This window comes from Bos mutus, chromosome 13 (assembly GCF_027580195.1).
Source record: "Bos mutus isolate GX-2022 chromosome 13, NWIPB_WYAK_1.1, whole genome shotgun sequence".
NCBI lineage: Eukaryota > Metazoa > Chordata > Mammalia > Artiodactyla > Bovidae > Bos > Bos mutus.
This window is the reverse complement of record NC_091629.1, coordinates 49442436-49460922: the sequence shown is the minus strand read 5'-3', so window position 1 is coordinate 49460922 and position 18487 is coordinate 49442436. Positions and strand designations below refer to the sequence as shown.

General features: G+C 45.1%; 1 protein-coding gene across 1 annotated transcript in view; it reads right to left on the bottom strand.

The window, feature by feature from the left end:
• CNBD2 (cyclic nucleotide binding domain containing 2) overlaps nt 1-18487 on the bottom strand; it is a 48173-nt gene that overhangs the window by 18136 nt on the left and 11550 nt on the right. Inside the window, exons 4-8 of the mRNA XM_005900047.2 lie at nt 17217-17380; nt 10496-10652; nt 9824-9975; nt 7836-7974; nt 2431-2545 (exon numbers count right to left, since the gene is read on the bottom strand). Coding sequence (XP_005900109.1) covers nt 2431-2545; nt 7836-7974; nt 9824-9975; nt 10496-10652; nt 17217-17380 — 727 coding nt within the window. The remainder of the gene's footprint in view (nt 1-2430; nt 2546-7835; nt 7975-9823; nt 9976-10495; nt 10653-17216; nt 17381-18487) is intronic.

Below are 18487 nucleotides of genomic sequence, written 5' to 3'. Positions count from 1 at the left end.
CTAGATGTGAAAACTGCAAGGTCTGAAATGAAAAAATGTACTGGATAGGATTACTAGCAGATTAAACAGTGCAGATTAAACAATGCAGAAGAAAGACTGTTAAAGTCAAACACACAGCAATAAAAATTATTTAAAATGACAGAGGAAAAAAGACAACAGCAAAATATTATTAGAGTATCAGTAAAACAACTTCAAGCAGCCCAATATACATATGATTTGAGTCTTCAAAGTGGAAGAGAAAGATAGAAAAAAAGAGCATTTTAAAAATAATGGTTAAAGATTCCAAATCTGACGAAAAATATAAACCCAAAGATCCAAAAATTAAATGAGCCCCAAGCACAGAAACATGATGAAAATTTTTCCAAGGCACAGTGTAATCAAATTGCTTAAAACTGATAAAAAGAAAAAATTTAAACTAACCAGGGCAGGGTAGTGGTGATGATTTTACCACTTACATTGAATTGCTACATTGTACACCAGGAACTAACATACTGTTATGGGTCAGTTTTACTTCAAAAATAAACAAACAAACGAACTTGTAGAAAAAGAGATCAGATTTGTGGTTACCAAAGGTGGAGTGTAAGGGGGAGAAGGAACTGGCTGAAGGTGGTCAAAGATACAAACATCCAGTTATAAGAAAAATGCTAAGTAACAGAGGTGCAATGCACACGATTAATATAACTAACATCACTATATGTTATAAGAAAACTGACAAGAGTAAATCCTAAGAGTTCTTACCACAAGAAAATCTTTTTCTTCTTCTTTTATTTTGTATCTATGTGAAATGATTAATGTTCACTAAATTTACTGTGGTAATCATTCATGATGATTTGTAAGTCAAACCATCTTTCTGTTTACCTTAAACTTACATAGTGTTACATGTTAGTTGTATTTTGATAAACTGGAAGGAAAAATAACAGCCTCAACAAAAAGGCATATTATGTATAAAGGATATAAAAAGTTATGCAAAGAAATTATACAAAGATAAGAATGTTGGCAGACTTCTTACTGAAGACAATGTGAGCCAGAAGACAGACTTTAAGGCAAGTCTTTAAAATATTGAGCAAAAAAAAAAAAACCTGTAAATCCTGAATTCTGTACCCAACAAAAAATTTCTTTATAAAATTAATGCAAAATCATTCTTAAACATAGAAAAGCTGAAAGAAATGTTAAAGGAAGCACTTTGGGCAGAAAGAAACGGTAGTATGGAAGTCTGATCTATACAAAGGTATGAAAAAAATCAGGAATGGTACCACATAAAGACAAAATAGTTTTGTTCTTAGTATTTAAGTATGTTTAAAATATAATTATTTAAAGCAAAAATAATAACCATGTGTTGTAAGGTTTTTAACATATCTGAAGGTAGAATGCATGACCATAGCACATCTGAGAGGGGAGAGACACAAGTATACTGTTGCACGGTTCTGATTCTATACGTGAAATGGCATAATATCACTTGAAGGCAGCCTGTGATGAGTTAAAGGTATACGCAACAAACTACAAAGCAACCACTAAAATAACATGACAGAGCTAATAAGCCAACAAAGAAAATGAAATGGAATCACATAAAATAATCCAAAAGAAGCCAGGGGAGAAAAAGAATGTACTTAATACTGCTGAACAGTGTGCTTAAAAATAAAGATAGTAAACTTTATGTTATGTGTATTTTACCATAGTTAAAAAAAAAACTGGGGAAAAAAGTGTGAGATGTAGCTTTTTCTCTGGTGGATTAGCAATGGAAAAGAGAGAAAAAGAACTGACATGAGAAGAGAACTGAAATTTACTGAGTACCTCCTAGGCACTGTGCATACAAGATTTCCCCTCATTCAGCAGTAACCTCTGTGATAACGACAGTGAACATCAACTATGTACTAACACATCTAGCTAGTGTTCTAAGAGTGTTATATATTCATTTGCTTAACTTTATAACAAGCCTACATGGTAGAGACCAGAGTCTGCCTTACAGACTCTGAGGGCATCAGTGTGCAGGCACACAGAATCCCTTGCCCAGTGTTCACAAAGAGTAAGAGAAGGACCCTGGATTCAAACAGTTTGGCCCCTAGGCTTATGCTCTTAACCACAACACACAGGGACAGACTCCAAGACACCAGGCCGAGGCCTGAGTACTCACCAAAGTCACCCTGCTAATCAGCGGAACTCACACACAGCTCTGGCTAGCTCCAGGCTATCTTTTCTCCACCCCTCTCCCTAGAAGAACCTGAGGCGGAGGGGAAAGGCTGAAAGGGGCTGCAGGGGTCAGCAGAGGCCTCACCTGGAGGCCGTGTGGACCCGGTTTCCATAGCTGGTAGAAGGTTGTCTATCCTGCCATGCTTTTCTAGCTCTAGGTTTCTAAGATGCCGTGGACCAGGCACCAGGAAGCTGCAGGATCAAGCGCCCCCTGCTGGCTGCAGGATGTGGACATCGGCTTACCCTTGAGGTGGATGTTTGGAGGTCCATCGTCTATGAGCTGCAGGTGCTCCCAGATCCACTTATGGTAGAAGGGCGAGCTCTCAAGGTCTATCAACCTCAGGACTTCACAAATGCCCTGGACACGTAAGGGACACAAGCAGAGGGGTCAACCCCAGCTCCAAGCAGGACAGGCTTTGAAGATAAGCTCTCTTTTGTTTTACTTGCTTCTCAAGTGGTTTGAGGTCCTTTTTAAAAATGAAAATGCTATCTACTCACAATTTAAAAATTCAAATAGCTAAACAGCACGAGAACTAAAAAAAAAAAAAATCACCATTAAGGATGTTATACGTTTAAAATTTTGATATATATTGTCAAACAACCCTCTAGATACGTTAGATAAGTTTACACTCTCCCCAATAGTGCATAACAGAACCCATTGTAATACATCTGTATAGTACACTGACAACTTGGTTTTCACAGCCCTTTTAATCTTTCCTAATCCAAGAGATAAGATATGTCATTTTTCATATGCATTTCATATATTTATTAGACCTTAATTTTTTAAAAAAAATTTGGCCACATCACACAGCTTGTGGGCTTTTAGTTCCCCAATTAGGAATTGAACCCAGGCCCTTGTCAATGTAAGCATGGAGTCCTAACCACTAGAAAGTCAGGGAATTCCCAATCTTAATCTTTTTTAGTAGGAACTCTAAGAGACACATTAGGATTACTGTTCAAGATAGATTACTGTTCAAGAGATCAAACATTTTAATAAGCCCTTATTATATTCCAGGCATTGTGTTAGGAGCTTTATTCAACATTCATTCAACAAACATTTATCCACCAGGAACTGCAGGTACTAGAAAAATACACATGAGCAGTTTTCTCTCTGGAAAGACTCTAATGGGTGTTTAATCGCATCTGAATCTGTGGAGAAAACAATTTCACCATGTGTTCCCAAATGATAAACTGTTCAAAATGAGTTGATTACGGACATTAATTATGTTTGCAATGCTAGCAGAAATCATGCTCTCCAACTTTGCCCAGGCCCCAAGGACGCCCAGCCACCCAAGGCCGATTTCTCCCTCTAGTGGCATTAAGAGTAAACTATCGGAGTGGGGACAACTTTTTAAACAGCTGGCCAGGTGGGAAATAAAAATGAGGAAAAAGAGCAGTCCCTTTAGACGCGGCGGGTGCTCTTCAACTCCAGCCAGAAGGGCCACACCAGAATACACCCTGGTGTTGCCTGATCTTCTGAATATTCAGAAGCAGCCAGAAATCAGAATTTTCATGTATTACAGAATCTTCACGTTAACAATTAGATCAGGGGTTTTGCTTCTTTGCCTACTCAGGCTTTTCTAGTTGTGGCTCCAGGGCTCCAGAGCGTGTGCACTCAGTAGTTGTGGTGGGATCTTAGTTCCCCAACTAGGGGTCAAACCCACGTCCCCTATGTTGGAAGGCAGATTCCTAACCACTGGAGCACCAGGGAAGTCCCGTAAGTTGGGTTTTAACAGAGCACTGTAAGGGACTAGTCAACTCATCTGCTACTCAAGGAGCCCTCTACCTGCTGTCACTCTGTGACATCTATATTATTTTTCTCAGAATGAAATTCAAGCATCAGAAATCAGCTGTGACGCTTATTTAGAGGCAGATTTCCAGAGTTAATGAAGCAGAGTCTCTGGGATGAGGCAGGACTCTGCCTTTTTAAGAAGCACGCTAGGAGTTCTTTATGCATACCAAAATTTAAAACCTCTTCCCCTAGATCAGGCGCCCTCCAGCTTCAGTGCACATCAGAATCACTTGGAAGCAGAGGTCAGTGTTGTCAGAAGACAGAGTACTGAGCTCTCTCCTCCCAGAGTTTTGGGTTTACTAGCTCTTGCGATGGCCTAAGAATCTGAATTTTTTAGTGAGTTCCCAGGCAATGCTGATGCTGCTGGTCCAGCAACACTTCGAGAACCACTGGATAGATGATGACTGAGTGGTGTGAGCCTGTGCTAAACTAACCTCATCCTCACAGACTGTGAAGTAAGTACACAGTCTCATTTTACAGATGAAGAAATGAAGGCTCAACCAGAGTAAGAACTTTCTGTTAGTCAGGATGTCATTATCATGCTGATTAAAGTAAGTCTTGAATTTATACCCCTCGCCACTCATCTCCCTCATCTTTCCTGGCTATATAGTATCAAAAGAGCTTAGAGTTAACTGGGGGGACACATGGCCTTCCTGGCTTTGGAGGCGATCACCCCAGAATTTTAGGAAAGAGGAAGCAGAAATCAGGGAAGAGAAGGAATAGTGAATTACTTAGGTTGGCCTTCCCAGGTGGCGCTAGTAGTTAAGAACCCGCCTGCCAATGCAGGAGATGTAAGAGATGTAGGTGTGATCCCTGGGTCGGGAATATGCCCTGGAGAAGGAAATGGCAACCCACTCCAGTATCCTTGCCTGGGAAATCCCATGGACAGAGGAGCCTGGTGGGCTACAGTCCAGAGGGTCGCAAAAGAGTTGGACGTGACTTTGAGACTAAATGACACTATGCATATCAGAACTTCACCTCTTCATCATGATGAATCTATGATGAGTCTTTCTTAAATACTGGAAAAACATTTCCTTAATTTTGTTCTCTTTACAATGTAACAGCTAGAGACCCAGCCCACTGTGGAATTTAATCTGCATTATAAGTATTTTCTGTATAGCTTTCTTAAGACAGTCAGCAAAGTCATAAATCAAGACCTGACTTAAGAGTGTCTGCCTATCTTCCTTGCATACATACTTCCACTATGGCTGACTTTCAGCTACCAGTGGGAAGTCACTGAACACGGAGTTGAGAAGAGATGTGCACAGTGGTTTAGATTTCCACCACACGGATACGACAGGAAAAGTAACCTCAAGCACACAGATAATAGTAAAATGCAGTAACGCCTGGGAATGTTACGTTTTTCAGTATTAATAGCCTTGTTTTCAATATAATATATTTAATTGTAATTAAATAAATAAATTCCTGAGAACTTAACAATCAGCTCTCACCGGCCAGGAGGAGCCAGCTCCAGCACACAACCAATCTTGACCCTGCTTCTGTCCAAGGGCCCTATATTTCAAGACTCAGCCCCCACCTCACCTTCTCCAGGAAGCCCTCCTGAGAGCCTTTGGCCTTTAAAGAGTTTCCTATTCACCAAGTTTGCACTAATTGCTTGGTAACTGGCACTGACAACTTTGTCTACACACAGAATCTAGTGGAAAATATACATAAGGAGACAGAACCAGCCTTTTCCACCTTTGTATCCCTCCAGCGCCTGAACCAATGTGTCATGACCTTGGCAAAAACTTGCCAAACGTTTGTGTTGGTTTAACATGTAAAGCACAGGTATACAGGAGACACTAAAAGCCCAGGGGTAGAGTGCTGGCTCTGCCACTTACTAGCTGGGTGGCCTTTCCTAAGGCATCTTTGCCTCAGCTTCCTCAGCTGTAAACCTGGAATAATAAAACCTTCCTGGTAGAGCTCTGGTGAAGATTTATGGTGGAATGGTACTTGGTACACGGCTATTCATCAAAGCACTGTTTGAAACAGCAACTGTTGAGATAACCTAAATGTCCCTCAATTAGGGAACTGATTAGATAAATGAAAATACAACCATACAGTAAAATACTACACAATGTTAAGAGAGAATGAGTAAGTTCTTTAGGTACTGATATGGAACAACCTACAGAAACATAAAATGAAACAGCAAAGTGCAGAGAGTCTGTATATGGTGATATGACTTATGAAAAAAAGGAAAAACCACCCACATGCATTTGCCTGTGTACACAGACAACGTATGCAGAACAGAGACAAGAAACTGGTGCCAGGGGTGATCTGTGAGGAGGGATTGTCTGGGGAAGAGAGGGGAAAGGGAGACATCAGTCTTGTGAGTCTTTTGAATTTTGAACCATGTGAAGTACTACCTATTCCAAAGCAAACCAAAACAAGATTAATGATGCTAGTAGAACTCCTAGCACAAGAGTGAAGAGCCCCTCCCCAAAAGTGGTGGTTTTGATGATGAGGATGTTGGTGGTGATAACGAGCTACGCAGGGGTTTGAGCAGAGTCAACAGTTGACAGAAAGGTGGACTCAAGTCAATCCCAAGCCCCAGCTTCCGGGAAAAGGAGCCTTGGGGTCAGACAGACCTGGGTTCAACCCTGCCTCTGCCCCTGATCAACCGCGTGAACTTGAACAAGCCACTTAACACTGTCCCTTTCGTGTCTATAAAATAGGAATGATGACAATAGCAACATCCTTTGTTTACACAGTAAACACACAATAAATTTTAAATTTTCTTTTCATTATCAACCAACAGAGAAGTTGGCAAAGGACATAAAACAATTCGCAAAATACAAAATTTAGATAGTAAACAAATAGGATTAATCTCATTAGTAATCAGAAAAACTATGTAAATTAAATTCTCAAAGAGATAGTAACCGTACCTATTAAATAATTGCAAAAGACAAAATTTATATAGTAAACAGGATTAATCTCGCTAATAATCTAAAAGAATATATATAAGTTAAATCCTCAAAGAGGTAGTAACTGTCACCTATTAAATTAAAAAAACCTTTGAAAGAGTGACTGGCAGAGGTTGGTGGCACTGGCAAAGCTGTATGTTGCTGGGAGCTAGAGAAAGTGGAGCCCTCCTTCTGGAAAGCAATTTGCTCTGAGGGTCAAAAAAACGGTGATTCTAAGAAATATCACTTTTGAAAATCTATTCTGAGGGGATGAGCTCATTTTCTCTTCTTCCTGGAAAGTTTTATAATATGGTCATTATCACTTTTACAATTTTAAGATTATAATTTTTAAAAGTGATCTGGAATCCTTAAAATTTAATTGCCAAATGCATAATTTAAATATGTATCTGTAAATAAACACATAGATGAGCTCAAGGAAAGACAACCCAACACTCGCCTTCTTTCTAATGGAACAGCTCTGTATTTTAACGATCACAGAAACCCTCTGAGGGTGGGAGGCCAAAGCGTCCTTTGCTGTATGTGCTTAATCACTCAGTTGTGACTCTTTGCGACCCCATGGACTGAAGCCATCAGGGTCCTTTGTCCAAGGAATTTTCCAAGCAACTAGGATGTGGGTGCTCAGAAAAGGATGTGTTGGGACTTCCCTGGTGGTCTAGTGGTTGGGAACTCACCTTCCAATGCAGGGGGAGGGGCTCAATCCCTGCTCAGGGAACAAAGATCCCACATGCCTCATGGCCAAAAGAACAAAACATTAAAAAAGAAAAGAAACAATATTGTAACAAATTCAATATAGACTTTTAAAAAATGGTCCAGGGCAAAAAAAAAAAAAAAAAACGTATTACAAACCAGGGCTCCACCTGGTCACCTGGCCACAGGATGTCAGATTAGCCATGCTCTCCTTAGCTTCACCACCCCCACCCCAGACCTCTCACCTCACAGACAAACATGATGGAGGACGATTCTATAAAGTCCTTTGAGATCAGCTGCCCGTAGGAGAACTTCTCTACCTTCCCCAGGACTACGAGCTTCCAGAGCGTCTCATCGGACCAGGAGTGAAACAGGTCCATCTTCCTGAGGGGAAAAGCCTGTGAGACTTCCTCACTGTCTGTCACGGCAGAGGCCTAGCACTTGGAGATTCCCGGAAAGGGAGTGTGTGCTCCTGCTCTGGCAAAGGCCTGAGGTGGGCGACTTCGTACCCATCCTGCTCGTGAGCCCCGCCTGCAGCGGCCTCCTGGCACTTGTCCTTTGCTCTCCTGCCCTCTTCTTCTCAAGGCCCTGCCCTCCAACTGCTCCCCTCACTGCACCTCAGAGGCACCTGAGCTTTTGGGGCTTTGCTTCTCTTTCAATCCTCTCTCCAGAAGCTTCTTCCAGCTGAATCCCCCACTCACCTGGCTACCACTAAACTGCTCCCATTCCAAGGAATACCCAAGAGTTCCTCGCTTCAGCTGTCCTCTCTCCCAGCCCAGCAGTCCAGGCCCTGCCTCTGGTTTGGGCAGCTCATTCCAACCCGTCTCCCTCCTCCAGTCTACTGACTGCCAGTCCTCAGCCCTGGGCCAGGGGATGGCGGAGGTCAGGACCCTCTTCTTTTGGCTTGTTGGTGCCCTAAGGTGGAAGGCCCACCCCCCGATGACCACCCCTTCTTTGACCTCTAACCTAGTATACCATAAATCACAGGCTTGCCTTCCCTCATAGGTGGCCCCACTGGGCTGCTAATAAGCATCACAGATCTTTTCTCAGCTCCAAATTATGATCTCAGAACTCAGGTGACTCAGGCCTCAAGCTGGGGGTGGGGGCAATGAGCTCCATCGGGGCATCAAAGGGGAACAGGGTTGGCACCGTGTCCAAGGAGGAGAAGGGTCTGGAGACAAGGAGGAAAGCAGGGCCACCAGAGAAGGAGCTCCTCCTGGGCCAAGATTGGGCCACACACTTCCCATGAACATGGCACTGGATTCTTACAATGACCTCGGAGAGAGGAATCCTGATTCCCACTTTCCAAGGCAGGAGACGAAAGCCCAGGGAAGTGAAGTGACCTATCGAGAGTCCTGTGGCAGATAAACCTAAGAGCTGCGATCAGAACATGGCCCTATTTTTCTTCCACTGTATGAAAATATGAACTGCCCCTCCCTTCAGGACTGAGTCCGCCCTTGAAGGGCTGCAGCCCCTTCATGGGGGTGCCTCTCTTAGCTCCAGCCCGCAGAGGCCAGAGCCCTCTGCCCACCACACTTCTCTCTGCCCCTGCATCCCTACAACCTGTATTCTTGGTGCCAGCATGGATGCTGCAATTGATTTTCACTCTTTTCCTCAAGGCGAGGAACTAAAGATAATTGGATAAGCACCTGTCTGTGCCTGGCACTGTGACAACAGAGAGAAGACGATGGTGAAGAAGGCAGAGGTCCGTCCTTGCCACCGAGTTGCTTGCTTACTGTCTGATGGCGCAAGAATTATAGTTTGGATGGGGCTTTAAGGAAACACAGGGTGTGACAGAGGCACCCACTCTATTCTGGGGTGCAAGGAGGTGGCCTTAGTGAGGGAGGCGGGGCAGTGAAGCCTGGGGACTTCTAAGTCAGACATTCTGGACACATCACCATCCTGAGCTTCACTTCCTTCACTATGAACTGGGGAGAATGAGAAACAACACCGTGGGATTGAAAGTTTACATGAGAAAAAGTGGGTGGTGCAAAGGACTGAGCACCCCATCTCCCAACAAGTGTGCAAAGCATGTTACCATCCCATTAAGAAAGGGAAATTTGAGCTGCGGCCTGAAGATATAGTAGGAGTTTGCTAGACAGAAAAGTTGAAGTTGGGTGGGAGGTCCCAAAGAGCATTTCAGGCAGAGAGAATGGCACCCAGTGTTCCCCATCGGGCCGAGGACAAAGGTACCTAAGAAACACAGGAGGAAGATGCTGGCTGGTGGAGTTACCTAAAAAATTCAAACCGAAGCTGAGCGTCCTTTTTAACTTCTTGGTCCAGCTTATTCGCCAGGAAATCCTCTCGGTCGACAACCAAGAACTCCGTTTCTTCCATACAAACCACAGTGGCCCTTCTCACTGTGGAGCTGAGAGAGCCCATTTCCTGTTGAATGGACAGGAGCACAGGCAAATGAGAGGCACTCCGAGCTTTCAGTCCGCAGCCTTGATCACTTCTTCCCCGCTTCCATCTCCCCCTAGAAATCTCTCCTCCCCAGAATGCGGGTTCCCTGGCCCATCCTGTGCCCCTGCTCACTCCCTGCTGCTGTGGATCGACCCCCTGCTCCCCCACCACCCACTGCCATATGCTGCCTGTGGAAAAAGAGGCAACCAGGCTTGACCAAGGCAGGGAGAGGAAGCTGGAGAGGCCTCGCTGAGGGCTCACTGCATCTCTGGGGGTTACAGAGGGAACATACTCCTTAAAACATCACACATGAAGTGGTCGGACTTGGACATGACCAGGCCCAACTCAATTGGCACTTGACAGGTGAGGGCGTGGTGACCCACAACACGGCAGGGACTCGCACAAAGTAGAAGGTAGGACTGGGCCTGGCCTGGGGGTTCCAGCAGGAGTCCTGTCACCCCCAACCCCTCCCCAGGAGGGCAGACCCTTCCCCCGTGCTCACCCCGAAACAGCTGCCCTTTTGCAGCAACGTTGGGTGGGGATCCAGGAAGGCACTGCTGCCATCCTCGTCCTCCGTCACGGCCACCGTGCCCAGGTAGATAAAATAAAAGCTGTTGCCCCTCTGGCCCTTCTTGACGATCACACGCCTGCGACCAAACCTGGGGAAAGACCATGGCTGGTTGGTCCCGTAGCAACACAGAGTCTGGTCCCTGCCAGGAGGAGGTCTAGATGGTCCGCTCTTTGTTCTGGAGTGTGAAGGCACAGACGGGCTTCCCAGGTGGCACTAGTGATAAAGAACCCACCTGCCAGTGCAGGAGACCTAAGAGACTCGGGTTCGATCCCTGGGTCAGGAAGATCCCCTGGAAGAGGACACAGCAACCCATGCCAGTATTCTTGCCTGGAGAATTCCAAGGACAGAGGAGCCTGGCGGGCTGCAGTCCATAGGGTCGCAAAGAGTTGGACATGACTGAAGCGACTGAGCACGCACGCACACCTGAAAACATAGATGGGGCTAGAGGGACCTCAGAACTGCCCAGCCCCAGCTCCATCAAGCTTGACCTCTTCACTAACATGTGTCCAGTTCCCACCTCCATTAGACGGAAGCTTCAGGAGAATACAGGCTTTGTCAGTCTGCTTAGGCATCGAAGTAAATGCTCAATGAATGGTCATTGAATAAATGAATGAACAACTGCTGGAAGCAATGGATGAGTAGCTAAATGATTAAGAGCACTGGCTTTAGAGTCAAACTAGGATCCAAATCCTGGTTCTGCCCTTAGCTGTGTGATAGCAGGTAACTCATACCCCTCTCTGAGCCTCAGTTTCTCCTGTCTGTAAAATGGAGATGAGCATATATAGAAAGAGATGGATAAAGAGATGGATCATTTATTATGATCCCTAACAGCTCACTATGGACGGAGGTTCATGACATTGTACAGGAGACAGGGATCAAGACCATCCCCATGGAAAAGAAATGCAAAGAAGCAAAATGGCTGTCTGGGGAGGCCTTACAAATAGCTGTGAAAAGAAGAGAAGCGAAAAGCAAAGGAGAAAAGGAAAGATATAAGCATCTGAATGCAGAGTTCCAAAGAATAGCAAGAAGAGATAAGAAAGCCTTCCTCAGCGATAAATGAAAGAAATAGAGGAAAACAACAGAATGGGAAAGACTAGAGATTTCTTCAAGAAAATCAGAGAAACCAAGGGAACATTTCATGCAAAGATGGGCTTGATAAAGGACAGAAATGGTATGGACCTAACAGAAGCAGAAGATATTAAGAAGAGGTGGCAAGAATACACAGAAGAACTGTACAAAAAAGATCTTCACAACCCAGATAATCATGATGGTGTGATCACTCACCTAGAGCCAGATATCCTAGAATGTGAAGTCAAGTGGGCCTTAGAAAGCATCACTACAAACAAAGCTAGTGGAAGTGATGGAATTCCAGTTGAGCTATTTCAAATCCTGAAAGATGATGCTGTGAAAGTGCTCACTCAATATGCCAGCAAATTTGGAAAACTCAGCAGTGGCCACAGGACTGGAAAAGGTCAGTTTTCATTCCAATCCCAAAGAAAGGCAATGCCAAAGAATGCTCAAACTACTGCACAATTGCACTCATCTCACACACTAGTAAAGTAATGCTCAAAATTCTCCAAGCCAGGCTTCAGCAATACGTGAACCGTGAACTTCCTGATGTTCAAGCTGATTTTAGAAAAGGCAGAGAAACCAGAGACCAAATTGCCAACATTTGCTGGATCATCAAAAAAACAAGAGGGTTCCAGAAAAACATCTATTTCTGCTTTATTGACTATGCCAAAGCCTTTGACTGTGTGGATCACAATAAACTGTGGAAAATTCTGAAAGAGATGGGAATACCAGACCACCTGACCTGCCTCTTGAGAAATTTGTATGCAGGTCAGGAAGCAACAGTTAGAACTGGACATGGAACAACAGACTGGTTCCAAATAGGAAAAGGAGTACGTCAAGGCTGTATATTGTCACCCTGCTTATTTAACTTATATGCAGAGTACATCATGAGAAACACTGGGCTGGAAGAAGCACAAGCTGGAATCAAGATTGCCAGGAGAAGTATCAATAATCTCAGATATTCAGATGACACCACCCTGATGGCAGAAAGTGAAGAGGAACTAAAAAGCCTCTTGATGAAGGTGAAAGAGGAGAGTGAAAAAGCTGGCTTAAAACTCAACATTCAGAAAACGAAGATCATGGCATCTGGTCCCATCACTTCATGGGAAATAGATGGGGAAACAGTGGAAACAGTGTCAGACTTTATTTTGGGGGGCTCCAAAATCACTGCAGATGGTGACTGCAGCCATGAAATTAAAAGACGCTTACTCCTTGGAAGAAAAGTTATGACCAACCTAGATAGCATATTCAAAAGCAGAGACATTACTTTGGCAACAAAGTTCCGTCTAGTCAAGGCTATGGTTTTTCCTGTGGTCATGTATGGATGTGAGAGTTGGACTGTGAAGAAAACTGAGCGCCGAAGAATTGATGCTTTTGAACTGTGGTGTTGGAGAAGACTCTTGAGAGTCCCTTGGACTGCAAGGAGATCCAACCAGTCCATTCTGAAGATCAGCCCTGGGATTTCTTTGGAAGGAATGATGCTAAAGCTGGAACTCCAGTACTTTGGCCACCTCATGCGAAGAGCTGACTCACTGGAAAAGACTCTGATGCTGGGAGGGATTGGGGGCAGGAGGAGAAGGGGACAACAGAGAATGAGATGGCTGGATGGCATCACTGACTCAATGGACGTGAATCTGAGTGAACTGCAGGAGTTGGTGATGAACAGGGAGGCCTGGCGTGCTGCGATTCATGGGGTCGCAAAGAGTCGGACACGACTGAGCGACTGAACTGAACTGAACTGAACTGAATAGCTCACTACCCAACTAAGAACTTTTAGAGCAGAGGTAGCCAGGTTCAAAGCAAACTAAGAGTTCTTAAGCTCAGAGGAGGATAGTTTCTATATTTCAAATGCAAGTTCAGACCACACCTCTTTTAATATTTATTCATCCATTCAATAAGTTAGACAAATACCAGTGGTGTCTACCAGGCATAGTGATTAAGGACACAAATCTTGTTCTCAAAATTACAGTTAAGTACAGGAAGTAAATAAGATTTTAAAATGCTTTAAAATGAGAATTCCCTGGTGGTTCAGCGGTTAGGACTTTACACTTTCACTGCCTGGGTTCAGTCCGTGGTCAAGGAACCAAGATCCTGCAAGCTGCAAGGCACGGCCAAAAAAAAAATTACTTTAGGAGAGGCTAATTCAGAAGCACAGAGAAAGGGCACTTAACCCAATTTAGGAAGACCAGAGAGGCCTCCAGGATAGTGAGTGGAGTCATCGAGGGCGACAGAGAGATGGAAGAGACTCCTAGGCAGAGGGACCACCATGTCCAAAGGCAGAGAGAGCTGGAAGCCTGCACATTCAGAGAAACAGCAGTAAGCTCCAGCAGAGGGGACAATGTACAAACCACAGGCTTCATCAACAGAGGAAAGAGGAGACAGCCCAGATAACAGTGACTAGATTGGAGAAGGCAGGCATATTCAGCCGGGAAAGAAGACTCTGGGGATAAGAGAACACAGGCCAGCCTTTATTCCAGGGTAGACCCTCAGAGATCATCCAGCTCATCCAACATTTGCGGGGTGAAGAAAGATCTCTCTTATAGCAGATATCTGTTTCTTTTTTTTTTTTTTGCTGTCCAGCATCTGGTCACCGTTTTCCACCCGCTGGTTTTTGGTTTTCTTGGTTTAATTTCTTTTTGGCTGTGCTAGGTCTTTGTGTCAGTGCCTGGACTTCTCCTTGCAGTGGCTTCTCTTTTTGTGGAGCATTCTCATTCTTGTGTGCTTCTCTGGAGCACTGGCTCAGTTGTGGCGTACGGGCTTAATTGTTCCACGGCCTGTGGGATCTTCCTGGACCAGGGATCCCACACAGAACAGAGACTGTGCACTGCATTAGCAGGCAGATTCCTAACCACTCAACCACCAGGGAAGTCCAGCCCTGATTTTACTTTAGGGGAAACACCTTTTCTTGACTCTCAGGCAATCAGAATATCACTGACCAATTGGTGATTCAAGTGAGGTCAATCTGGTTCAAAAAAAACTAATCCCAAGGCTCTGACTTAACTGGGAAGAGGTAACTCCTTTGTCCAATGGACTGAACGTGGACAGATGGAAGCCTGGAGCTGTGGCTGTCGTAGGGGCTGGCTACATGAAGTGGGAGTCTCAGCCAGAGACCTTCCTTTGCATTTGTATTTGCATAAGCTGCTTATGCAAATGAAGTGCCAAGAGATGGAGAGAGACAGACACAGACTGTGGGTCACTGGTGACACTAAGCCCCTGGATCCAGCTGAGCCTGAAGCTGGAGGACTATCCCAGGACTTTTCAGATATATGAGCCATCAACACATTTCCCTAGGCTGGATTTTCTGTCACTTTCTAGTGGAAGAATCCTATTTGATCTGCTAACCCCCAGTCTCAGAAATAACAAGCAACCAGCAGAGAGCTTTAATAATCATGACCTCCTGATGTTCACAAAAAACCTGGAGATTTCATATTATTGTCTTCATTTCCCCCATGGGAATTGTAGGCTCAGAAAGGTTAAGTGGCTTGCCTGAGGTCACACCAGGGCAGATGGGACATTAAATTCCAGAGCTTCTGGGCCTGTGCTTCTTTTTCTTTCTGTGACACCATTCTGCCTGCTATCAAATCTTACAGTTAAGACAGCAGTGATACCCTCTCTTCTCCCCTGGACTGGAGCAAAGAAGATGGTTCCCCCTGCCTGCAATGTCCTGTTTACAACTCCACCTGTCAAATCTACCTGCTCAAATGCTACCTTTTCTGTGAAACTCCCTTGGCCATGTCAGCTGGAAGGTTACCTCTCTTCCCTGGCTTTTATTATCTGTGAGATGGACCCTGCATTGGTAATGAAGGGTCCATTTAGTTAGTGGTGGTTATGCCCTAGACTGTGACCTCTATGAAGCTTCCTTCATAGAACACAAACCTATAGTGAGCTTGCTGCTACTGTTAAGTCACTTCAGTCGTGTCCGACTCTGTGCAACCCCATAGATGGCAGCCCACCAGGCTCCCCCGTCCCTGGGATTCTCCAGGCAAGAACACTGGAGTGGGTTACCATTTCCTTCTCCAGTGCATGAAAGTGAAAAGTGAAAGTGAAGTCACTAAGTCGTGACCGACTCTTAGCGACCCCACGGACTGCAGCCTACCAGGCTCCTCTGCCCATGGGATTTTCCAGGCAAGAGTACTAGAGTGGGGTGCCATTGCCTTAAGATTTTCAAGACAAGTCTTACCTCAAATATTCTACTAGGCTGCCCCCCTGAGGCCACTGAAATTTCCTGGAAATAATGTGGAAATACCACAAAAGCACCTCTTAGGCTTCTCTACAACAAGGGATTTACTCGGTCCTTTCTTTGTGTCATGGACCAACTGACAATCTGGTAAATGCTTCACAAAACAATGTTTTAAATGTACAAAAGAAAATATAGCAGAATTACAGTCAACAAAAATCTAAGTTTGTGATACAGCAATATATCTGCCTCTTTCTGCAAAACAAGAGCTAGCAACAGACCTAATAACTACCATCTTTTCAAAGATGTGATAAATGTAAATTGGCTTTTGAGAAATCTGCAACATCTTAAATATGTGATAATATCTCTAAGTTCTTTTGGTTAAAAAAATTATATGGTGGTTTGTTACCTACATTCATGACTGAAGGAAATGATAAACTTAAGAGGGCAATGAAAAAAGATATAATATTTTTTCTCATCCAAGTTCACAGACCCTTTCCTAGTTGTTCCTACCTGGATGAAGTACCTCATCTGTGATCCCTTCTGGCTTTTAAGGTCTGAATTTGAGTCTCAGCTCTGCTACTTATTTAGGGGGTGAACTCAGATGAGTCATTCCCCTCACTTTGCCAACAAAGGTCCATCTAGTCAAACCAATAGTTTTCCCAGTTGGTGTGTGAGAGTTGGACTATAAAGAAAGCTGGCCACCAATGAATTGATGCTTTCATATTGTGGTGCTGGAGAAGACTCTTGAGAGTCCCGTGGACAATGAGGAGATCAAATAGATCAATCCTAAAGGAAATCAACCTTGAATATTCATTGGAAGGACTGATGCTGGAGCTCCAATACTTTGGCCACCTGATTCGAAGAGTCGACTCATTGGAAAAGGCCTTGATGCGGGGAAAGATTGAGGGCAGGAGGAGAAGGGGGTGACAGAGGATGAGATGGTTGGATAGTATCACCGACTCAACAGACATAAGTTTGAGCAAACTCTGGGTGGGAGATAGTGAAGACAGAGAAGCTTGGCATGCTTTAGTCCATGGGGTTGCAAAGAGACGGACACAACTAAGCCACTGAAAATCAACAACAACAAATTCCCCCAACCCACCCACAGCCTTAGTTTTCTCATCTGAAGACAGAGAGAATTGGACCATATCCTTTCTGAGGTTCTAACTAGATCCTCTCCAGACTCAGTGGCTCCTTAATTCTGAGCAGATTCTCAATAAATGGCTGAGATACAGCATGCTGTAGTCATATAACAGTGAGCATGAAGGTGAAATGGCAGATGGTTTCTCACAGCCGACACCCCACAGAGGGGCTGGTGGACCCAACGTGGCCTTCGCAGCCGGGCCCTTCTTGCACGGCCCAGCCCCAGCCCAGGGGCCAAGGGGCAAGCCCCTCACTGACCGTTCAAAACGCATGACCTTGGCCAGGAGCAGCTGCAGGGGCTCCGAGTAGTTCCGGTAACTGTCCAGAACCTGCAAGAGGTTGCAGAGCGACTGGATCTCATGCTCTGCCCTCCAAGCAGGCTGCTTCTGCGTGATCTGAATGGCCCTTGGAGGGAAGTGACCCTGGGGGGAGAGAGAGCCAAAGTGATGCAGAGGACCCAGCAGTTGCCCCCAGAGGCTGGTGGGCAACTCCCCACATTCCTGCCCCCAGCCTTTCCCACTCCTACACAACAGTGGCTAACACATGATGAGGCATCTTACACACACCATCTCGCTGCATCTTTGCCCAAAGAAGCGTGACGCGATTATTATCCCCATTTGACAGATGCAGACACTCAGGCAGGACTGTGACCTATAACTGCTACATGCCAACGCCTGTTTCCCCAACTACTGACCAAGAACCGCTGCTGTTCACTGACCCCACCAGTCTGTAATGGGGCTCCCTGGGCCCATTCGACACATTCCACTCTTGGGTCAAGGGAGATGTCCCTTGCCTCAGCCTGTACCTCAGCAAGCCTCAGGAGCCTAAGGAACAAAGAGAACCTACAGAGACTCTCAGCTAACCCTCCTAAGCCAGGACTCATGAACCGAGAGCGGGCAGATCCAGGCATTCGCCCACCACTCCCACCTGCCAGGGAAACAGTGTGGTGATATTTGTTTGTATTTGGCTGCACTAGATCTTAGTTGTGATGTGTAGGGTCTATTAGTCTCGGCACGTGCAATCTAGTTTTCCCAACCAGGAATCGAACCCGGGCCCCGTGCAACAGGAGCAAGGAGTCTTAGCCACGGGTCCACCAGGGAAGTCCCAGGAGAAAATATGAACTCCTACCACAGCCTGGGGCCCCACGTGGTCTGACTCCCTACCTGCCGACTGCCCTCCACCCGTGCCTCCTGCCGCTCTCCTTCTTTCTCTGGTCTCCACCCGTCTTTTGCCTGTGCCAGGCTCACTCCTCTCTCTCAGGCTTTGCTTGGACTGTTTCCTCTGCCTGGAATGTTCCTCCCCTGGATTTTCACAAGAATATGGCTGCCACTTCCTCCTCTATTCTGCTCTCAGCTCATATGGTGCCACATCCTCAGAGACTCCCTTCTGGATCATCTGAGCTAAAACAGCAGGGCCCCTCCCAGCACTCTGTAAGCTCAGAATCATTTTCTTCAAAGCATTTAATACTTTCTGAAATGATCTTACTCTTTTTTGTTAAAGTAAAAGAAAGTGAAAGTCGCTCAGTCATG